This window comes from Ovis canadensis, chromosome 2 (assembly GCF_042477335.2).
Source record: "Ovis canadensis isolate MfBH-ARS-UI-01 breed Bighorn chromosome 2, ARS-UI_OviCan_v2, whole genome shotgun sequence".
Classification (NCBI taxonomy): domain Eukaryota; kingdom Metazoa; phylum Chordata; class Mammalia; order Artiodactyla; family Bovidae; genus Ovis; species Ovis canadensis.
This window is the reverse complement of record NC_091246.1, coordinates 48,080,086-48,104,192: the sequence shown is the minus strand read 5'-3', so window position 1 is coordinate 48,104,192 and position 24,107 is coordinate 48,080,086. Positions and strand designations below refer to the sequence as shown.

Sequence of the window (24,107 nt, the reverse complement as noted above, 5' to 3'; positions counted from 1 at the left end):
TCTCACTGCAGTGAGAGATGCACTGCAGTCGGCCACTGCAGTGGCTTCTCTGGTTGTGGAGCACAGCTCTGGGGAGTGCAGGCTTCAGTAGGTGCAGCCCTCGAGCTCAGTAGTTGTGGCTTCCAGGCTTTAGAGCACTGGCTCAACAGCTGTAGCACAAGGGCTTGGTTGCCCCACAGCATGTGGGATCTTCCTGGATCAGGGATTGAATTCTGTTTCTCCTGTATTGGCAGGCAGATTTTTTACCACTGAACCAACCACCAGGGAAGCCCTAGAGTTTGCTTTTTAGAGAAGTTTTAAGTTCACAGCAAAATAGAGCAGGAAGTACAGATAGCTGCCATATACTCCTACTCACAAATGCATATACTCCTCCATCATCAACACCCTACACCAGAATAGCACATTTGTTAACAGTTGGTGAACCTACACTGACACATCTGCTTCTGCTTCATTGACTACACTAAAGCCTTTGACTCTGTGGATCACAACAATCTGTGGAACATTATTAAAGAGATGGGAATACCAGATCACCTTACCTGCCTCCTGAGAAACACGTATGCAGGTCAAGAAGCAACACTTAGAACCAGACATGGAACAAGAGACTGGTTCCAAATAGGAAAAGGAGTACATCAACGCTGTATATTGACACTGTGCTTATTTAACTTATATGCAGAGTACATCATGCAAAATTCTGGGCTGGATGAAGCATAAGCTGGAATCAATATTGCTGGGAGAAATATCAATAACCTCAGATATGCAGATGAAACCACCCTAATGGCAGAAATCAAAGAGTAACTAAAGAGCCTCTTGATGAAAGTGAAAGAGGAGAGTGAAAGAGCTGGCTTAAAGCTCAACATTCAAAAAACGAAGATCATGGCATCTGATCCCATCACTTCATGGCAAATGGATGGGGAAACAGTGGAAACAGTGACAGACTATTTTCTTAGGCTCCCAAATCACTGCAGATGGTGACTGCAGCCATGAAATTAAAAGACACTTGCTCTTTGGAAGAAAAGCTCTGAAAAACCTAGACAGCATATTAAAAAGCAGAGACGTCACTTTGCTGACAAAGGTCCATCTAGTCAAAACAATGGTTTTTCCAGTAGTCATGTATGGATGAGAGAGTTGGACCGTGAAGAAAGTTTGGCACTAGAGAATTGATGCTTTTGAACTGTGTTGTTGGAAAAGACTCTTGAGAGTCCCTTGAACTGCAAGGAGATCAAACCAGTCCATCCTAAAGGAAATCAGTCCTGGATATTCATTGGAAGGACTGATGCTGAAGTTGAGGCTCCAATACTTTGGCCACCTGATGTGAAGAGCTGACTCACTGGAAAAGACCCCAATGCTGGGAAAGATTGAAGGTGGGAGGAGAAGGGGACAACAGAGGATGAGATGGTTGGAAGGCATCACTGACTTGATGGACATGAGTTTGAGCAGGCTCTGGGAGTGGGTGAAGGATAGGGAAGCCTGGAGTGCTGCAGTCCATGGGGTCGCAAGAAGTCAGACATGACTGAGCAACTGAACTGAACTGACACTGACACATCGTTATCACGCAAGTCCAGTTTACAACAGCGTTCACGCCTGGTGTTACACATTCTGTATAATAACTTGTATCATACAGAATAATTTTACTGCTTTTATCAGGGGTCTCCAGAGAAACAGAACCAATAAGATTGACAAATAGACAGACAGACAGACAGATAGATAGGCAGGCAAGCAGGCAGACGTTAAAGGAGATTTGGTATAGATTGCTTGTTTGATTGTGGAGGCTGAGGAGACCCACAGTCTGGCATCTGGAAGCTGGAGACCCAGGAAAGCTGGCAATGTGACTCAGTCTGAAACTTAAAAACAAGGGAACAGATGCTCTGAGTCCAGAGTTTTGGAAATCGAGGGGCTGATGGTTTAAGTCATCATGCTCAGTTGTGTCTGACTCTTTGTGACCCCATGGACTGTCACCTGCCAGGCTCCTCTATACATGGAATTTTCCAGGCAAGAATACTGGAGTGGGTTGCCATTTCCTACTCTAGAGGACCTTCCTGACCCAGGGATTGAACCTGTGTCTCTCCTGTATCTCCTGCATTGGTAAGTGGATTCTTTACCACTGAACCACCCAGGAACCTTGTACAAGTCCTGGTCCAAGTCCAAAAGCCTGATAAACAGGAACACCTGTGCCCAAGGGCAGGAGAAAATGGATGTCCCAGCTCTAGCGAAAAAGGAAAATCACCCTTCCTCCACCATTTTTTTCTGTTTAGTCCCTAAATAGATTGGACTATGCCGACCTGCCTTGGTGAGGGTGGTCTTCTTTACTCAGATTACCAACTAAAAAGCTGATCTCTTCCAGAGACACCCTCACAGACACACCCAGAAATAGTGTTTTACCAACACTCTGGGCATCTTATACCAGTCAAGTTGACATTACATTAACTGTCATACTGCCCTAAAAATCCACACTTTCTTTCCTGAACCCCCTGGTAACCACTGAGCCATTTAGTGTCTCCATAATTTTCCCTTTTTCCAGAATGCCATATAGTTGAAATCATATAGTATATGGCCTTTTCATGCTGACCTCCTTCACTTATTAATATGTATTAGTACTATTCATGCAAGGGTAGTAATATTTCACTTCATAATATTCTGTGTGGCTGGGTAGCTCATTTCTTTTTGGTACACGTTCATTTTTTAAAAAACTCATTTCCTTTTAGTTCACTCCTTTTTATTGCTGAATAGTATTCCATTGTCCAGATATAGCACAATTTATTTATATGTTCACCTACTGAAGGACATCTTGGCTGCTTCAAGTTTGGGCAGTTACGAATAAAGCTACTATAAACACCCATCTGCAGGACGTTGGGTAGACATAAGGTTTTAATTCATCTGGGAAGATACCAAAGAGCAGGATTGCTGGATTGTATAAGAATATATTCTGTTTCGTAAGAAACTGCCAAACAGTCTTCCAAAGCAGCTGTACCATTTTGCATCCCACCAGCAATGACGGAGAGTTCCTGTTGCTTCTTACCCTCATCAGCATTTGATGTCAGTATTTTTGATTTTTACCATGTGTAGTGGTATCTCATTGTTATTTTGATTCACTGTGGGTTTTTTTTTTTTTTAATTTTGTTTTGGTACCTGTGAAACATTATAATGCGTCTGAGAGCGGTACAGGAAGTTTCACTCAGGAAAGCATCTATCACTTCCCCACTCCATCCTTGTAGGGATCTAGTCTCTTCAGTTTCTGGATTATCCTTCTATATTTGTTTTGTACAAATGAGCAGATGCAAGTCTATTTTCTTATATACCCTTCCTTCATACATGAAGAATATACATATTCTTTCACACATAAGAATAGTTATTTTAAAGTCTGTTTCTGAAAACACGTCTGGATGACCTGCATGTCTGTTTTATTGTCTATTCTCTCTCCGTCTCTCCTCTCAATTTTCTCTTGTATCATCTCCCTGTATATTTCTCACTAAGTACTGGACCACTGAGTGTAACAAATTAGAGAAATAAGTTAAAGCCTAGCATGGTATGATTCATAATTCCTCCAGGGCGGATTTACATTGACTTCTGCCAGGCATTCAGGAGAAAGAGCAATCCAGGGTCACCGTAATGCGGTCCCAGAACTGAGATGATGCAGAGTGGGGCTTTCAGTGCCGGCAAGGGTCAGTCCACTGCCAGTTCACCTTTTCTCCCTGGAACAGCCATCGAGGGGCCCAATCCAAAACAGTGCTCTTTGGCTGAATCTGGACTCCAAGTTTTGTCCGCCAAACCTCAAGGAGTGTATTTCCTTAGGGATATGTAGCTCCAAATGCCTTGTTCATCTCCTGGTCACCTGATTTTCTTGGATCTTGGCCTTTTTTTTTTTTTTTCCCTGCCTTGTTAGCTCTTCAGTGCCTCAGACCGGTGCATGCATGCTAAGTCACTTCAGTTGTATCTGACTGTTTGCAACCACATGGACTGTAGCCCACCGGGCTCCTCTATCCTTGGGATTCTCCAGGCAAGAATACTGGAGTGGGTTGCCATTTCCTTTTCCAGGAGATCTTCCCAGCCCAGGGATGGAACTGATGTCTCTTGCATTGGCAGGCAGTTTCTTTACCACTAGCGGCACCTGGCAAACAGGTGGTTGTAATATTTTAGCTTTTTGATTGTCCTTATTGGTGAGTATGCGTAATTCTGCCGTTATAGAAGCAGAAGTTCCTTCACTGTTTATTACCCCAAGACTAACATGTTTTCATTTTAGATAATTATATTTAGTTATTTAAATTTTTTCTCCAGCTTTGAACTTCTGTGTGTTAATGAGTACGCTCTGTGCACGTGTATGTGCACATTCACATTGTTCTGTCAGTTGACATTTTTGTTGATCTAATCTTGCTATTTTTCTCTGTTAACTATCCCTCATAGTAGGCTGTTTCCTTGTGTATTTTGTAATTATGGATTGCAAAGTTTTTTTTAGGAGGTCCCCTCTCTACGGCCTGTGTTTGCTTCTATGAGGCCCCCTGCATTACCACCATTCTGAGACTAATTTTCATATTAATTTTTCCTCTGGGTTGAGAATAAATGAATACCAAACCTATGTGAGGCACAGCACTTTGGTTTCAAACTCTCATGGATGACCCTTTACCCTATCTGGAACCGAGGCTGAGACAAATTTATCATCTTCTAGTGCTGGGAAGCGGAGAAGGCGATGGCACCCCACTCCAGTACTCTTGCCTGGAAAATCCCAGGGACAGGGGAGCCTGGCGGGCTGCTGTCTATGGGGTCGCACAGAGTCGGACACTACTGAAGCGACTTAGCAGCAGCAGCAGCAGCAGTGCTGGGGAGATATTTTTATCTGGATTATCATTTCCCAAGAGTTTACTGCCTCAAGAGTCCTGACTTCATGCAGTGTCCTGTTTCCAGTTAACTTTCTGCCTGCAAGGCTTGTCTTCTGTTCTTATCTGGATGTTAAAACAATCTGTTATTTAATAAGACCAGCCATTGCCCACTTCACCACTACCACCTGCCTGACAGTCGCTGGATCAGCTCACAAGCTTATTAGTAGAGTTCTCGGTTTTCTCTTTGTTTCTGGCCCCCAGGGATTTCTTTTATTTTTCTTGAAGGCACTATGGTGCTTTTAAAATAACGTTTATTATATTTTAGTCAGAATTTCTAGGTTTCTATAGGGGAAGGCTTTCAGGTTGTCTAACCTAGCATTACTAGAAAAAAAAGTTAAACAATTTTTCCTAATCGTACTATCACTATCTTGGTGACACGAAAGGAAAAGTCTGAATATTTTTTTGGTGAATAAGTGGGCAGCACTGCCCTACCCTGCAAGTTTTGGACAATAATGGTTCCTCCCCTTCTTCCTTGTCTCCCCAAGAAATAGCCAGAGAACATTCTAAAGGCCGATCTGCCTGTGTCCACTTCAGCCCCAGCGAAGGCAATGATGGGAACAGGCGTCTGGGAGTCCCCCCTGCTGAGAAGCCCAGAGGTGAGACAGCTGGGGAGCAGCACTGTAACAAGGGGAAAGGCTCCTCCAAGCAGCCCTCCCATGTCAAGGGGACTGGGCCCGATGTGGAAGGCAAGGAGGCCAGCTGGGCAGCTGCAAGCCTTTCACAGCAGGACAGCCACTGGAAGGCCAGCCGGCGGCAGGACGCAGCACCCAAGGCCATGCATGCCTCCCCGAAGAGGCGCAGCCAGGAGCTCAGAGGAGGTAGGCGCTCCCCGGCCGGGTCCAGCCGGCCTGGCAGTGCCAAGGGGGAAGTGGTCCACGCTGGGCAGAGTCCTTTCCACCACCGGACGCCAAGGAACACAGTGACACAGGACAAGCTCGCAGGAGGGACCTCCTCAGATTTGCCACCAAGCACAGAGGTGTTGAGATCAGGCGTCAGGAAGCTGGGGACATCGGCCCGGTCTGAGGACACTCGACTACCCAAGGAGACTGATCCGGCTCCTGGTCCCCTCCCTGGGCAGACTGTGAACATTGACCTTCTCCCCGTAGAGCTGCGGCTGCAGATCATCCAGAGAGAAAGAAGCAGGAAGGAGCTGTTCCGCAGGAAGCACAAGGCCGCAGCGGTCATCCAGCGGGCCTGGAGGAGGTATGAAGGCAGGGCGCCGCCACAGCTCTGGCTCTGTGGCTGTCCTCCGCCTGGCGCGACACTCCCTCTCTCTGGGACACTTGCTTGACATATGCAGTTTTATTTATTTATGGCTTCTTTGGGTCTGCATAGCTGCGTGGGCTTTTTTCTGGTTGAGGTGAGCGGAGGCTACTCTTTAGTTGTGGTGGGCAGGCTTCTCACTGCGGTGGCTTCTCTTGTTGCAGAGCATGTGCTCTAAAACCCAGACTCGGTAGTGGTAGCACACGGGCTTAGTTGCTCTGAGGCATGTGGGATCTTCCCAGACCAGGGATTGAACCTGTGTCTCCTGCATTGGCAGGTGGATTTTTTTTACCATGGAGCCACCAGGAAACTTTGTAGTGAATTGCATGTGCTGGCCTGACAAGGCCAATGTTACTGAGCCTACCTATGAGATGCACACGTTTAGATCTTAATAGTTTATATTAAGCTGTTTGGAAGGTGTTTTTGCCCAGAGAGATAGGAAAGCACCCAAGACAGTGGGGTATAAATGAAAAACCGGGGAGCCTGAGTTTCAGGTGAAGCTCTAACACGTTATCTGACCTTGAGCAATGGCCTCCCTGACCCTCGGTTTCCTCCCCTGTAAAACGGTGTTTAACAATTGCTGCAACCTGTCCTGCTTTTGTGACAGGTTGCTAGGATGAGATTAGCTGTGCTTTGTAAGTTCTAAAGCACTGCACATGTGAGGAGATAATTTTCCCTCTTTACTACTCAGGAATTAGATACAGTGCATCGAGTGGCTGAAAGTTATAGAAACCTGTGTGAGCTGAGAAAGTGGAGTGGGTGCTGGGAGTGGTGCTTCCTGAAGTACTGAGCTGAATACACCCAGCTGTAAGTCTGGGAAGACTGCAGAAGTCCTTTGCTTCAGGTTTTCTCATCTCTCATAATCCCTTTCATACTGCAGGCCCTCCTAGGGCCCGAATCCAGATTAGGCCTTCTGTGATGACCACACCCAGGGGAGGGCCGGACCCGTCATGGGCGGGTGGGAGCCATGCGGTCTCCGTCTTGGTAGAGAGGAAGCTTGATGGGGGAACAAAGCAAGCAGATCAGTGCGAGCACAGGTGTGCCACGTACCAGTGCCCCTGTTGGGAGATAAAAGTGCCAGAGACCCTAACGCTGGCAGAGGGAGAGCTGAGAGTCTTGGGAGGTCCAGGGAGACGCCTCAGGGATCTTCATGCTGAAGTCTCCTAACCCGGAGCCAGCGACCTGCCCGGGGCCTGCACGGTCATCACTGCAGGGCATCTTCATGTCTGCTGAGGCTCGTGGCTGCTTACAGTCACCTCATGCCTGACCTCCTCAGCTCTCCCAGCCATGCCACGAGCTGACACGGCAGGGATTCGTATCCCTGTTTTTCAGACAAGCAGATGTTCTCAGGAGACGAGGCTGGTGCTAATGGTCGGATCCAGCCCTCGAAGTTCCGTCTGACTTGAGTCCAGGTATCTTTCCCTTAGGTTCTCTGTGAAGGTAGTGTGTGCCGTGGTCAAAATGATGGAGGCACAGGCCAACCTCACGCTGTTCACCTCAGAACAGGCTAGAGAATAGGCTGTCTGGATGGTCTCACCACATCAACATGTTTTTATAATGTTATGGGGTTTGCTGTTATCACTGTTACTAATACCAGTAGTTGCGTTCATCTGGCACTCCCGCCAGACACTGCTCTAAGTAGTTGTGCATGTATTAACTCGGGTAATCCTCACAGTAAGCCTGTGAGGGATGCCGGGGACACTGTTCTTCCCCCCGTTCCACAGTGGAGGAGACAAGCGCAGAGAAGTTCATCAGCCAGCCCTGCTTACAGAGCTGGTATGTGCCAGTACTGGCCTCCCACTCAGACCGGTGACCTCTGAAGCCACAGATAGGAAGGGTCCTCGCTCCCCCTTGGGTGTTCTGCCAGGACATACACTGGCTACCATCCCAGAGGAACTTCTTGTTAAGTAGCTCAGCTGAAACCTGGGATCCAAGCAAGCCTGTGAGGCTTGCCACGTCGAGCCCCACAGCTGCTCCCCAGCTGCAGGGCCTCCCTGTCAGGCTGGCCTCTGGCTCCTTTGAAGAGTCAGCAGCTGACAGGTCCTGTCAGCCAGTGTCCGCAGCAGCAAATGAGCCTTCAGTCATTCTCCTCAAGAACAGTGGACTCACAGTCTGTGTGTCCACCTGGGGAGGTAGTTACACAGGCCCCTCTGGTTGCACCCTGTGTATTTCTGAGTCCTGGGAAATCAGCTCCCAAAGGGCTTCTGGGAAGCTGCAGACTGTGGCAAGTCCCGTGCCAAGCGACAGTTAAAACCCCTTCAATGATTCTGCAACAGCCATGTCTGTCTTCTGTTTGAAGCCCAGGAGCCCTCAGTGCCATCCAGGATGATGCAGGGTGTCCGAGGTGTCCTCAGGGGCCCTGAGGGCAGGGGTAGGGAGCAGGGCTTAGCACATGAGCTCCCATAAACTCAGGTCACAGTCCTAGGACATATGCCCAGGGAAGCAGGCAGGCCAGCTGAAAACACACCGGACAGGGTGAGCAGATTGAACCTGGGACCCAGAAAAAAATGAAACTTCGTCCTAGCATGTGTTTTATTACCAGTCAAGGCTTGACTAAAGGTTGAAACTGGATACTGGACAAGCTAGGCTGCGCTGGGAAGTTGCTGTGATGAAGAGGAGTTGCTGTGTAAGGCACTTATCAGCTCCTCTCTAGCATGTTTTGAAGTAAATAAGCAAGGAGCAGCTGGATCACAGCAAGAGCCCTGCACCCAGGCCAAAAGGGACCATTGAGTGTGTTTGGATTCTCAGCAAACCAGGAGTGCACATTCTCCTTGAGAACAGGAGACCAGCAGGCAGACTCAGTCTCCACACCAGAGTCCATGAGGTGGCAGTTTGCTACAGCTTCAGCCAACCCCTCGGTTCCCAGCCTCCGCTCGCAGAGCAGGGGATATGGGAGAATTGAACTGGGGAGCCGTGTTGTCCCATAACGCTTACTTCTCTCTATAATTGGCTTTTTGAAAACATGGTACATTCTAGTAAAGGGGTGCCATGGTTTGTCATGCTCTGGGGAAAGAAAGGAAAAATTGCTGTAGTTCTACTCAGATAGCCTTTAGGACAGGAGGGAAGGGTTGCACCAAGCACTGCACAGAGCTTCGAGCACTTGGGAAGAAGGGTCTGTCCCGTCTGGTGTATTTTAAGACCGGGCATGCAGCTCCCTGTGAGCATACCAGGAAGAGTTAATCAGCTGCAGTTAATGAACCCTGGTGCAGCTTCCCTGGGAGGCTGCACAACAGCCAAGGGCTCAATAAGAGCTTCGGGAGTGCACATGGGATAAACACTGGAAGGAAAACACCAGAGGTAAATATAGCCATCACCCTGGTGCCCCTCCCCTCCCCTACCCAGGCTCCACCCTCCAGCAGAATGGTTTTAGTAAGACTCAGCTCTTAACCTTTGCCACTGTTTTTAGAAATCTCTGAGCATCCCCACCAAGAACAGAGTAGAGACCAAGTCATTAGTAGTGTTTGGCTGCTGGACTAGACAAGCACTGATCTGAATGTTGGCTTCTCCTGGCTCTGTATTTTTATTGTGATATAATTGAGATGTGGCCCTGCGTAAGTTTAACATGTACAGCATAATGACTTGGCTTACATATGTTATAAAACCATTACCACATAAGTTTAGTGAACACCATCATCTCACACAGGTAAAAGGTTTTTTCCCTTGTGATGAGAACTCTTAGGATTTACTCTTTAAAAACTTTCACATATGTCATAAAGAAGTGTTAACTATAGTCATCACATTGTACGTTGTATCCCCAGTACTTACTTGTCTTATAACTGGAAGTTTGTACCTTTTGATCATGTCCATCCAATTCCTCTCCTCCAATCTCTGATGACCACAAATCTGATTTCTCTATGGATTTGTTTTTGAAGATTGCACATGTAAGTGAAATAATACAGTATTTATCTGAAATAAGGTCTTTAGGGTTCATCTGTGTTGCTGCAAATGGCAGCATTTCTTTTTATGACTGAATAATATCCTATTGTATATATATATAATACATATATATAGGAAGAAACACTATGACCAACCTAGGCAACATATTAAAAAGCAGAGACATTACCAACAAAGGTCCGTGTAGTCAAAGCTATGGTTTTTCCAGTAGTCACGTATGGATGTGAGAGTTGGACTGTAAAGAAAGCCAAGTGCTGAAGAATTGATGCTTTTGAAATGTGGTTTTGAAAAGACTCTTGAGTCCCTTGGACTGCAAGGAGATCCAACCAGTTAATCCTAAAGAAAATCAGTCCTGAATATTCAGTGGAAGGACTGATGCTGAAGCTGAAACTCCAATACTTTGGCCACCTGATGTGAAGGACGACTCACTGGAAAAGACCCTGATGCTGGGAAAGACTGAAGGTGGGAGAAGGGGACGACAGAGGACAAGATGGTTGGATGGCATCATTGATGCAATGGACATGAGTTTGAGTAGGCTCCAGGAGTTGGTGATGGACAGGGAAGGAAGCGTGGCATGCTGCAGTCCATGGGGTCGCAGAGTCGGACATGACTGACTGAACTGATAATACATATATAATGTACAGTATTCTATTGTGTGTGTATATATATAAAACAACTTCTTTATTCACTCATCCATCAGTGGACACTTATGATGTTTCCATGTCCTAGCTATTGTAAAATGCTGCTGCTATGGATATAGGGATCTCTTCAATGTACTGCTTTTATCTCCTTCAGTTATATACTCAGAAGTGGGGATGCTGGATCATATGGTAGTTCTGTTTTAAATTTTCTACATTTAAAGTAATTATTGGTACATGTGTGCTAAGTTGCTTCAGCCATGCCCGAGTCTGTGTGACCCTATGACTGTAGCCCTCCAGGCTCCTCTGTCCATGGGATACTGCAGGCAAGAATACTGGAGTGGGTTGCCATGCCCTCCTCCAGGGGCTCTCCCCAACCCAGGGGTCGAACCCACGTCTCTCACATCTCCTGCATGGGCAGGCAGGTTCTTTACCGCTAGCGCCACCTCAGCCCAGTTATTAGTAGGTAAGGATATACTGTTGCCATTTTGCTGTCTTGTTTTTTTTGATCCATTGTTCCATCTTATCCTACTATCTTTTTTGTGTGTTTTGGTGCTTTCTGGTATCAATCTGCATTGACTTATCATGTTCCTTGGTGTAATTAGTACAGGTTTTACCCCTGTGATTACCATGAAGCTTATATAAAGTATCTTAAAATATCATTATTTCCTTTGGTATCATATTTACCTGTGGTTTTTTTTTTTTTTTTGGCAGTGGGGGGAATTGTATCCTTGGTCCCTTATGTTGGCATCTATGCATTTGAATAAGCAGTCTTCTCACAAGTTTGCTTTGGCAGAGACGGTTCTTCAACACTGAGCTCAGTTTGGGTTTCTGGATGTGTCTGCTGATAATGTACTTGGGCAGGTGGGACTTGCTTTCTCTTTTTGGGCAAGGCCGCTGCCTAAGCTCTAAGATTGCATGGCAGGGAGTGGACAGGACTGCTGCTTTGGTTCCCTGCTCAAGTGAGGCTGTAGGTTGGGCTCTGCAAGTTGCCCAGATTCTCTGGTCAGGCATACTTAGTCGAGACTGGCAGTAGGCAGAGCTAGGATTTACCTTCCTGCTCTGGTTGGATAGGACGCCCCAGCATGGGCACTGAATTCCCTGGCCAGACACAGCCACTAGTTTTATTCTGTAGAGGGGAAAGCCACGGGCAGTCCTCTGCTCAAGTGCCACTCTAAGGACTATGGGATGGGTTTCAAGGCTTGAGTGTACTCTGGTGAGGTCCCCTGGTTGGGCGGGCTGAAGGCTGTATTCAGCCATGGTGGGGCTTGGAATTACTTTCCCCACTCGGACAGAGTGGCGGAACTGGTTTCAAAGGTGGTTTCTTTGTGATCTTGATTCAAGCTGCCCTGCTCCCCAAGGTCCCTGGCTGAACAATGCTGTTGGCTTTGTGGAGGATCGGCTCTGCCTGCTTTGCACTGTTCTTGAGCATTCCTGGGCTACACAGCTTCCAGGTGGTCTGGCCAGCCTTTCTGGTCAGGAAGCGACCAGAAACTACACTCAGCCATGGGCTGGGCTATGACTCAGCTCTCCTGCCGGGGCAGGGTCAGACTAGGCTCCAAGGCCAGCAAGGTTTTTTGTATAAGAAACTGGATCAGGGAAACTTGAACTCCAGTGGGTTCCCTGGTCAGACTGTACTGCCATCTTGTTTCTACAGAGTCCAGTCAGAGCTACTGGTTTGAACTACTACTTGGACTCTACAGGTAGGCTCTGCCAAGATCCCTCTGCTGGTTGTTACAAGCCCCTCATTCCTTCTCTGTCATCACTGGATTCCCAGTGGTTAAGTCCCAGAGTCCCTTGCAGTCCCCATGGAGTAAGACAGGAGTTGCTCCCAAGAAGCAACCCATGATGCTGGGGGAGCTGGATGTCCATCCTGGGCTCTTTTCCCACTGGAAGCCTAGCAGGCTCAGGGCAGACCTCTCCGTGTGATGCTGTGCCAGCCTGGGGGAAGGCAATGCTGTCAGCATGGAGCTGCTCACACGGTTTCCCTTCTAAATCTGTCTGTCTCTGGAGCAGGGGTTCCTTTAGCCTCATCCCTGTGTTCCAGGATTTTCTCACTGCTGTCTTTATCCATGAATATTAGTTGCTGTTCTTGTGATGGGTAGCAGTCAAAATGGACTTATGTCACCATCTTGGTGATGTTCCTCTCTACTCAGCCTCATAACATCTACCTCACAGGTTTACTTTCAGACTTAACCACAGGGGAGGTGCCTGGTATTCAGGAGGCCCTGACCAAATGCTGGTTCCTTCCACAGTGGGGCCCAATATCCAATCCTCCTTGCCTTACCAAATACATAATCCTTTGCACACATCTTACTCCGCTAGTAAAGATTCATGCACAAATGCCCACATCTCTAATCATGTCAATTCTGCTACCCAGAATGCCCTTCCCTGCCTAGCAAGCTTTCACTTATCCCTTAAAACCCAGCACAAACACCAGCCATCTAGCTCCTAGCTCTCACATAGTACTTCTCATACTTCATTTGTTTACACGTTGTCCTGTCCCACTTTGGCAAGGACCCATCTAACTGATTCCTAGTTCAGGAAATACTGATGGACAGGGGCAGAACTCAATATACAACATATTGCCACTGAAATTAGGAATGGGAGTTTGAATGAATCTCACAAGAGTTCAGCAACTACCATCTTATAGCTTCTAGGAACTTCAAGGGACATTGGTTTTCTCAGTACTATGACCTTAAATTCTCTGCCCTTCTCTGACTCGCCAGCTACCAGCTCAGGAAGCACCTGTCGCACCTCCTGCACTTGAAACAGCTTGGAGCCAGAGATATGGACAGATGGAACCGAGAGTGCCTGGCTTTGATCCTCCATGTTTGGAGGAAGGAACTGGAACTGAAACCCCCAAAGACCATGGCAGTAAGCAAGACCACCAAGAGTCCACCCAAGGGCAGCTCAGGCACCAAGCCCACCAGGCACTCAGTGCTCAAACAGATCTACGGTAACTGTCCTTCTGTGTACTGTATGGTAGCACCCCCGAAGTGTCACCTCAGATTTTGAAAACAGGATTTAATTACATTGGGCAAATGTCCATTTAGGTAGGAACTGCATTAAACAGCCAAAGAGAATTCTCATCATATTTATGCCTCCCTTGCAGCAACTCTGGGTTGGAATTGGTTTCATGAAGCATTCTGATCTCAGCCAAGAGAGCCTTACTGCCAAGAGATTGTCTGCTGGGCTTCCTCATGGAAGCCTCACCACACAAGCTCTCTAGACTGCTGCCGGGTTTTCCCTTAAGAGGATCCCAGGCCCAGGCTGATCCTGCCTGCCTCATGCTGACCTTCCCTGCGCTTAGATAGCACAGAGCTGCCTGTCTATGGGAACACCCCAGATCCAAGCACTGAAGTACATGCTTGTTTGGCAAATAACTGCTGCATACTGAAACCCTTTCAGCTCTAGAAAGTGCCTCACTTGCTCCTCGATGGAGGGAACAAAAGTTAAGGCACCTTCACAAACAGATCTGTGGCCCTGGCAGCAAAATCTCCAGACTTAACCCCGGACCTATGTGGTTCTGCACACACCTAATTTATCTTGGTGGACACCTGCAAGCTCAAGGCTTCACCTCAATAAGAAATTCAGCACTTGGTCAGGCTACAGCTGTCACTGGTTAAAAAACAAGTAATTGTTGGTTGATTTCAGGTTCTCAAGAAGGGAAAGTACGTCAGCCCACAAGATCTTCAAAAGCCCACTCTGTGCTGGGTCTCAACTCAGGTAAGGCAGTCCCTACATGGGCAAAACAGACAGGGGGGACCATGTGAGAAGCACTTCCCTTTTCTGTTTCACCCCAAAGGTGGAGACATTAGAGCAGACTGCCAGGGGGTTCCAATGGCCAGTTGATTTCAGGACTGCATGTTTTTCATCCCCCTTTCATGGAATCATCACCACAATAAACATCTCTTCTTCAGAAAAGACAAGTTATTTTTATAACCCAAAACTATAACATTACCTCCAGCATAAATAATAAATAGCACCTATTACTGATCACTTTACCATACTTGTTCACATACAGGAAGGGTAAGCACAAATACTGTTATTCTTCAAAGTAATATCCTGGGAGTTCTTATTCTGTTTTGGTTTCCCATTAAGATCCACCATCTCCTCCTCAAAGATGGGAAGAAGTCCTTTTACTACAAATTCTGGCTTTTGCCTTTTAGGGCCACCTCAGGAGGACATTTTAATAGCAGGTCCAGCTCAGGTTCAACTGTCCACACTTTCACTCACACAGGCAATTCAGGGAACTTTCCTTTTAGCCCAAGACAAGAGTGTCTTACTCAGGGCCCCTCCATTCATGCCAGCATTAAATGTGGGTGATAAGTTCAGTGCTGTCAGCAGTTAATGCCAGGTCTAGTGTTTCTCATAGGTGGCTATGGCAACACGCTCCCCCCAGTCCCTGATCCAGTCATCCGGCGGGAACAGGGTGCAGCTGGGGAGGTGAACAATGATTGTCAGCATGAACTTTAATATTAATTTAGTTTTTGATGGGGGAAAATCTGGAGATGGGACAGTAATTACTACCAAAGCTTTAATAAGAGTTGGGCAATTCATCTGACATAGGCAGGCTGATCAGGGCAGTTAGAAACTCAAAGGAATCAGGCCCATAGTTCTAGGTTTAAAAGAAAAACACACACACACCTCTAGTTATCTTGAGTGAATTAAAGAATAGTTTCAAAAATAACTGTCAGATAAAATTACTTTAAGATGTAGCATTTAAAAAAAAAAAAAAAAAAGATGTAGCATTTTTGGTATTTTACTCAGTCTCAAGAAAGTCCAAGACTATCAAATCTTTAAAAAATGAAGGTGTTTAACAGCATAAGAGGTTTTAAGTTAAAGGGCTCACAGTTAAAGACAGAAGAAACAAAATAGTCAATAGTTTCTTAGAACTATATATGAATTAGTTTATTCTACACTGGCTTGAAAATGGATGAGGACGGAAGAGAATCTTTTCCTGAACCCAAGCTTGAGGACAAAGGTTTTATGAGGCCCACCTACCTACCCACATTAATCATTAACCTGTGAATAAAGCTGATGGGCAGAGCAGCAAGCTAGTTAGCTGCAGCCCATGTTTTATTCAGAATACAAGTCTATAATTTCCATGAAATGGGCATGACTTGGACAGACATATTTGTTTCTGCAACATGGCGTCACAGATGGCCAACTGAACCAAGGAAGACAAGCCGTTTGTTTTAGTCTTTACCTTGAGTATAACTTTTTGCTTTGAGGGACTTCCCTGGCAGTCTGCACTTCGATTGCAGGGGGCATGGGTTCCATTCCAGGTCAGGGATCTAAGATTCCACATTCCTTGAGGCACAGCCAAAAAGTTTGTAAAAAGTTTTAATATTTTTTGCTTTGAGAATTCCATCGAGTTAAGGATGTCTGACTTTTGTTCACTGTTTACTTAGCTTTAGTGCATTGTTGGGCATATTGTAGGTGCTCAGATCTGAGTTCAGATTGTGGCTCCTAACCTTCAACTCAAGGAGAGATGTTAGTGCTTTTATCTCTTACAAGGAATAGAAAGTTAGCTGGATAAACCAAAGGAAACAAACTCCTTAGACTATTTCTTTACATGCATCCAGGAAACAAACAATTGCATTCTCCCCAGTCTTCCCACCCACCTGCAAACCACCCACACCCAGAAAGAACAGCACCATCATAATGGATCAGAGAACAGAGAGAGAGAGAAATGTCCCAAATTTGGAGGCCCATCTCATTAAAAACTTCCTCTCAAAAAAATCCCATTCCAATGAATGGAATAACCATGGCTTAGTAAAAATGGTACCACCTGTATGAATGCAGAATATCCCTGCCCACCAACAGAGGGGTATGCAGATAAGACGACTTGATATACAGCAAAGCAGCCAGAAAACATCAGAGTTCCAAAACAGTCCACTTCAGCTTTATTGAATAACAGTAATAAAAACAGAAGAGAACAATTATCTTTGTTAACTTTTTAAAAAAACTACTCACCTTTCATGCTTGCTTCTTTGCTTCACAGCAAGTTAGGAGCAACATTCAGCAATACCGCCTCCACAGCGTCTCTTAACCCTTCGGGGCCTTAGCATCCTCCTTTGTTAAGTGAGAGGGTTGAGTGCACCACGAGTTTTCCAACTGTAGCATCCTGTCTTAACTGTCGTGTTAAGAGGAGATGCAGAGAAAGCAGCAGCATAGTGGTTATTTCAAACAAACTGAAGACCTATGTTCCAGTCCTAGCTCCTCAGGCACCTGCCCCATCACAGTCAAGGTTCTTTCTTAAAAAGATGTCAAGTATCTTTGAGAGGATGGAAAAGGGGGGGCTTATGTCATCCTGTCTCTACCATAAACCATCACCTTTTTGGGTCCCATGGATAGTCCAAACCTAAACCCCTTTTCCTCCCCACCCTGCCCTTCAGCATTGATAATCTATCTGTCTGTTATTAACAGTGAGCAACTTGCAGTGTATTCACCTCCTTGAGAACAGTGGAAGATCACAGAATTTTTCTTACAACCTGCAATCAGCTAACCCATCAAGAAACAAACTAAAGCTTCAACTGCCTAAGGAAGGAAGACTATGCCCAGGGGACTCAGATAGCTAGTGCAGACTTCAAGTTCTCTGATTAGTGTTTACACTTTAGGCAACTTTAATATCCCAAAGCCTTATTAGCCTGAAAATGTGGTAACAACTGAAAAGAAATGTGTTTTCCTTCTGCTCTCACATAGCACTGTTTTGTAAATTCTTCACCTGCACTGGAGGGACCAGGGTAGTCCATACCTGTGCAGAACTGCCCATCTGCCTCCACTTCAATAGGACTGGAAAAGACTTTATAGTAACAATGAGTCTATGTAAAACTAAGAAAAGTGAGCACTGAAGATGCTGCTGGGTTGGGATTTCTCCCTGCCAGCTGGTGCAAGCCTGGCTTTGTTGACTCCAGTCTGAAGAACCTAAGTGAGATGCGGAGGAGCCTGGCCCACAGCAACTGCCTTCAGCTCACTACCTTTCTGGAATCAAATGCAATGAACTTCATTATAGACACCACATCCTGTTATAATTTTTAGACAAGAGTCATGACCCAGTGTTTGCTTTTAGAGATTGTAAGACTGTACCAGGTATATCGTTGATGGCTTACATTTTAGTTTCCACATCAGCCTCTGGAGGCCACAGGTGGCTGCCATGTCCTCTCGGTGAGCGGTGTTCCTTCCGCTGAGCACCGGCGGCTGCACCTAGCCCCAAGGCCTCAGTCAACAGGCCTACAGACCAGATCATTCACGCACAGGGTGCCAGCTTGGGCCTTAACCTCCTACTTCTATTTTCTGCCTGACCTGCAGAGGTGAGCCATCTTGTCAAACTGCCTTTCCTCTGGCACTGTGCAAACTGTGCGTTCCAGCTCTTGAAGAACATCTGGTTTAAATAAAATCAGTGATTATGGGCTTCTTCATATCTACTAAGGGCAAAGCTACTAGGAATGTAGACAGGCAGAGACAATGACATATTAGGCTCACAGGTATTTCTAGGACTGCTTCTGTTTTAAGATTACTGCCACCCCTGTCTTGACAGTAAGAGACGGGAAACAATAAAGTGTTAAACACTTGGATTTTTTTTTAACAGTTGGCTAATTACATCATTATTGTGAAAATGATTATAACAAAAATTATAATCACTAGTAGAAAAATTTTTTAAGAGTTTTGCAGCTCAGACCAAACACCACTTAGGTATAGGAAAATTCACAACAATGGGAGTACTGTCTTGAAATCCTCTGTAAACAACACAACTCCAAGGCGAGAAGCAACCACTCCCAAACCAAACCAAAATCTAGTCTGTTGCTGTCTGAATGAACTGGGACTGAGAACACACAGAATGAGGTTTGCCTAGATGGGGCCAAAAAGATTCAGCTGGTTTCTTAGAATATAACAGAAAGTACCATATTATTGCTGTGTATTTTATATATACTTAGCTATGAGGATGTATATACTTAACCACACATCACACGCTAATCCAAGAAGCCAGCCTGTGCATCAGTGGCAACTCCCAAGCATTATTTTCCTGTTTCAGTGCAAAGGAAGGTTCATAAACAGCTTCTTTAAAAGTTCAGCTTTAATGACAAACATTTATGACATCAGTCTCTCTTCAAAATTAGGTGTGAATAAACAGTTTCCAACAGAGGTGCTGCAGTGCCTTTTCAATACACTGTATTCAATGCGTTGGGGCCCTGGGGATGCCCAGTGATGTACACGTTGAAGCAATAATGTAAGTCTGTAAGCCACTGCTCCTGCACACCTCCGCTCTTCAGTGTCTGCAAAGAAAACAAGAATAATGTGAGAGTGGTACCAAAACTGCTTCCTGATGGTTTTTATCACACCCAAACAAGATCTCAAGAGTCCCTTAGTAGTATCATCATCTATAACTTACGACAGCAAATCTCAGTGAAAAGGGAACCTACTACTGGGGAATTACCACAGGGAGTTAAAACTACTAGTTTCATCCTCAAGCACAAGTGCTACCAGTTTCTTGTTGCGTCTCTTCCCTCCTACCTCTGCTAGGCACTAATGAAATTGCACCATTAACCACCCCTTACTCTGTATTTCTGCCCTTTTGCATTCTAGAATCTCATGATCTCTGCATTAACATCAACTGAGAATAATAATTCTACAGGACTCAATTTGTCATTCTTATACAGATGGGCTGATTCTCCAAATTATTGACTTCTTCTATTTCTGAATTCTGCTTCGTCTTCCATTACTGAAGAGATTCAGAATGCATCCTATGTTTATGCATGTATAAGCTCTATGACTCTGAAGTATTATTATATATACCAATTAATGACTTCCTCCAATCAAAAAAACCTCATTTCAACTCTCAAACCAAAACACCCAAATGAATCCTTAAACAGAGCTGCCTGCCCCAGGTGAACACAGAATCAACCATTAGACAAAGCTAAAGCCTACAACTTCCAGCTTCTTCCCCCTCTCCAGTGACCTAAGTGACCAGAAATAGGTCTGCAGTTTATTCCTGCTAAATTTCCTTAATGACAGCTAACATTTGTTGGGTATTTAATAAATGGCAGTTACAGTATAAACTTTACTTGGATGATTTCATTTTGGTCAACAAAACCCAACAAAGTTGCTACTATTTCCATTTCTACAGCTAGGAAAACAAGCTCAGATAGGTTTTTTTTAAAAAAAGAAAACTTGCCAAATCACCATTGTCAATCAACAGACTCTATCACAATCCAGGCAGGACTGACTCTGATGCCTGTACCTTTTCCAGCTAAGCTGCCTGCCACCTTAATTTAGTTCGAATATTTTAAGGCTTTTAGTACTGATTCTGGAATCAGTGACAGTTACCAGACACCAGGGGAAGTCTTAAGAAACCACCACACTGGGCTTAATCCCAGGAGTCTGTCAAGGTGCAGGAACCCTGGCCTCCCACAACCACCTCCGTGCCCATGAATCTAGTACAAGCAGTAGGGTGGCCCTGTTCGTGCTTCTTACTGTGATATTCTTGATGATCTGCTGCACCAAGATGGCGTTGGTCAACATGTGGGTCCTGAGGGGTGCATGCTGCAGCAACAGGCGGAGCAGCTGGCCCACTACAGGCAGCTCCTCAGGCCCAGCTCTGTTCACCCGCAGGCTCTGCAGCATCAACCTGAGGACTCGAGGCAAGAGGGCCAGGACGGAGACACAGACCCCCCAGAGCTTGTCCCTGCAAAACAAAGAAACATGTCAGTGAATGGACACATAGAGCAGAGGGGCCCTTTCCATACTTCCCAAGACTGAAAAATGTCCTTTTAATGAGAAACAAAGTGTTTTCTGATAAAACCCCACAAACCAAAACTAGTAAGAACCGAGTTTCATTGAGAGCTAAGTAAGCAAATGCAGTGATGAATTAGCTGAGTGCCCCTATTTTAGGGGTTTCAGAAAGCCTAGCAAGCAGCATTTTCCTGGGCAAGACATTCTTGAAGCCCTAGTGATCATATTTAACAGAAAATTCACCAGAGAATAGAAAGACCTGTACATACATATTATTCTCTACCAGTGAACATTATTCAACTGTTGTACAATACCAAAGGTAAAAGGGGAAAGAATATCCCACTGGTAAAAGAATAAGAACCTCATGAAACTCTAAGCCTCTGACCTGGATTCTGAGCTTCTTCAATGTGTTAGAACAGGGCAAATTTGCAGAGAAATATGTGCTCTCAAGGAACCAAAAGGCATCTGAGAAAGTAGCCAGTCAGGCCACTGTCATGGACCAGAGACAGTAAATCCAAATTTCAGTGAGCATCATTCTTTTGGTAACTTTATAGAACAGGAACAGAAATGTTTTATGAGAGCGGTAAATGGTCTAACCACAGTCTAGAAAAGCGTCAATTAAATGGAGGAAAAGTCCACTGGCTGCTAAAGGCTCTGATCTTAGTCTGTTACGGTTTGAAGAGTGCATAACTGACCCAGTCCCAAGACTTTTTAAGAAAACCTGACTACCTCTAGACATAGAAGCAACAAACCTTTCACCATCTGACCTCCCTCCCAAGTCCACATACAGCCACTGCATCAAAGGTGGATACTGAATCCATCCTAAGGCAACCAAATCCTCTTATTGGAAACTTTATTCAGCCTGTGGACTCATGCACAGCCAGGTCAGGACAGCGGTGTGCAAGAAGAGAAAGTCAGACTGAAAGACACAGTTAATGATGAGGCAAAGGCACAGAGATGGTAACTATACAATCTAGAAAAGACTAGAGAAAGCCACTTTGGTTCTTCCTGGGTTTCAAATTCCTACCTGCACAATTCCTACCCTTTGGGGTTTTGTTTTATTAAAAAAACAAGTCACTACTGTAATGACCCAATATATTCATTTTCTACTTGAACTTGAGTGAATTTCAAATAACTGGATCAAGACTTCTAAAAGGACTCATAGATTCTACATCATACCAAATTAAGTATAGTGAGGGGATGAGTGGTTTAGAATTTCACCTTCACACACCACAATTAAAGAAAACTGTCAGGTCAAAAAGAAGATGACCTGGGGAACCACAAATGATGGAAGCAATACCATTTGAAGAGTCATTCTTAGGTTTTTCTAAGAGTTGTTATGTACAAAAATAACTGTACTTAACTATAAATTATTTAAAGGACAGAAGCAGAACCTATGAAGTTGAGATTTTAGCTCAACAGAGAACAACTCTAAAGGAACTGATGAAAGTCATTTCATATATAATTTTCAGGAGTTCCACTAACTGCAAACTTCTGATACATTCTTGTCAGATAATACCAACCAATCCTCCACCCCGTAAACACAGAAATATGGATAATATACTTAAAAAAAAAAATACAGCAAAGCTCAAAAGCTAGAATGGTGAACTCTCTAGGTGCCAGCAACTGACAGAACTCCTATAGATACACAGGGGCACAAACTGGATGTGGGATTTTAGGACGCGTTTTCAACAGCCAACAGCTTTGGAAGATAAGGCTTCAGCCCCAGTAATAGAAGGTGGGGAGCTAAGAACTGGGCAGAGAGCTAAGAACTGGGCAGAGAGCTGGAAGCCAGGAAAAGACAAATGTGAAACTGCCCACAGGGAGGTCTCCACAAACTCTCACAACAGATGAATTCAGAGAAAGCTATACAGCCCCAAACATGAGGTTGTTTCTTCATCCCCATGAGTGACATTTCTAGAGCCTGACCTTCTCCCCAAAACAAGGGAGAATTCCCACACCAGAGAAACAGTGAACAAAACAAACTGACAAGAAATTTTACACCAATGAATGAAGAATAAGCAAGAATGACAAAGAGCCAAGTAAAAACTCAAAACAGATCAAAGGGAAAACAACAGCTGACAAAATAAAAACTCAACAGAAGGGTTAAAGAATTAGCAAAATGGAAGATGTTAAGAGAGGACAGAATCAGATGCTCCTTATGTTTAGAAGGAGTTTTTAGGAGAGAACAGAAACAGTAGGTGAGATAATAGAAATAAAAACGGTACTTCCCATACCTGAAAAAAAGAAACTTGTCTTAAGATTAAAGAAGTTAAGTCTCAAGCAGGGTAAATAATAACAAACCTACACTAGGATATAACCTGACTTTCAAGGGAACAAAGAGAAGAGAGTCAAAAACCGTGGAAAAGAATAGACTGTCTATGAGAAAAGAGGGCTCAGTTGAACAGCAGATCTTTCATTTATTAACAGAGTCCAGGAAACAATACAACAGTTTCTTCAGAGTACTGTGGCCACAGTTTTGAATACCTCAATTGGTTGAGCCCGATTTTTTGCTTAGCACTTATGAAGTTCCCAGTAGTTTCACTGGTACTCTCATTATCTGTAATCTCAGAATTATCTTGTGTAGGAGGGTAGGAGCAGCCCAAAAGGGGAAACTTAAGTACCTAAGGCTCTGGCTGCCAACCCTTTCTTGTGCCTAAGTAATGTCATCCAGAGATGCATATGGTCATCATAGTATCAAACTTTCCAATACCCAGCACAAAACACTTTTACAACAGAATTTTTAAACAGGCAAAATGTATTAAATACACTTAATTTTGTCAGTCCAACCACATACAATCAAAGCAGAATGTTCTATAAGAAACTAAGAAGACCTCTGAAACAAAAGTGTACCACAAAGGGCCTATATTTCAAGTGACATGAAATGACAAATAGCAAAATACCTATTTCATAAACAGGGATGCTCATTATAAAATTTCTGTAACCTTGAGAAGTTCCTTGCTATTTACAAAGGTTTTTCTTGAGCTATTAGACCTAAAGATTGATGATGTGTAAGAAAAGTACCATCAGATCTATTTATTTATGTGTAAATCTTACAGGATATTAACAGTGAAATCTACCACGTTTTAAATACGCACAACACTGTGGGAAATATCCCAATCAGTAAGTTATAGTACATTCATAAAACGGAATACTACAGAGCAAAGGTACCAGACGACACCCAATCCTGCTTGCAGACTGCATTTGTAAATAAAATTTTATTGGAACACAGCCACACCTATTCATTTATGTATCATCTGATGCTGCTTTCATAGGATCAGGGAGTGCTGAGTAGTTCTGACAAGTTCTGACAAAAACCTAAAATATTCACCATCTGACTCTTTGTAAAGAAAGAAGTTTGCTGACTGCTGGTAGAGAGAAACAAAATGAATTACATCCTTAAATCAGCATGAGTAACTCTCACAATGATGATGAAAATTACGTCACAAAAAATACACTATGATTCCTTTTATAGTAAACTCTTAAAATATGCAAAACAAAGATTCACTGTTTATACATGCACATAAAACTTTTAAATAAAAAGGCAGCAAAGTGACTAACACAGAAGTGATCTCTGGAGGTGTAAAAGAGAAATTAAACTATGGAAAGGACATGGATAGAGTACATGCTGACAATGTTCTATTCCTAAACCTGGAATTTAGCTAAATGGATGTTCAGTTTATACTCTTTAAACTACTTAAAT

At 44.5% G+C, this 24,107-nt stretch overlaps 2 protein-coding genes across 5 annotated transcripts in view; one reads left to right on the top strand and one right to left on the bottom strand.

Moving 5' to 3' along the window:
- INVS (inversin) overlaps positions 1–19,731 on the top strand; it is a 138,708-nt gene extending 118,977 nt beyond the window's left edge. For 3 of the 4 annotated variants that reach the window (XM_069576056.1, XM_069576057.1, XM_069576060.1), the window contains 4 exons: positions 5,357–6,074; positions 13,396–13,625; positions 14,324–14,395; positions 17,102–19,731. In XM_069576056.1, the coding sequence (XP_069432157.1) occupies positions 5,357–6,074; positions 13,396–13,625; positions 14,324–14,395; positions 17,102–17,253 (1,172 nt within the window). In that variant the 3' untranslated portion in view covers positions 17,254–19,731. The remainder of the gene's footprint in view (positions 1–5,356; positions 6,075–13,395; positions 13,626–14,323; positions 14,396–17,101) is intronic. The other variant, XM_069576059.1, reaches the window with a different exon arrangement.
- Positions 18,732–24,107, bottom strand: part of TEX10 (testis expressed 10) — a 49,087-nt gene continuing 43,711 nt past the window's right edge. The window contains exons 14-15 of the mRNA XM_069576061.1: positions 20,147–20,357; positions 18,732–18,948 (exon numbers count right to left, since the gene is read on the bottom strand). Coding sequence (XP_069432162.1) covers positions 18,835–18,948; positions 20,147–20,357 — 325 coding nt within the window. The 3' untranslated portion in view covers positions 18,732–18,834. The remainder of the gene's footprint in view (positions 18,949–20,146; positions 20,358–24,107) is intronic.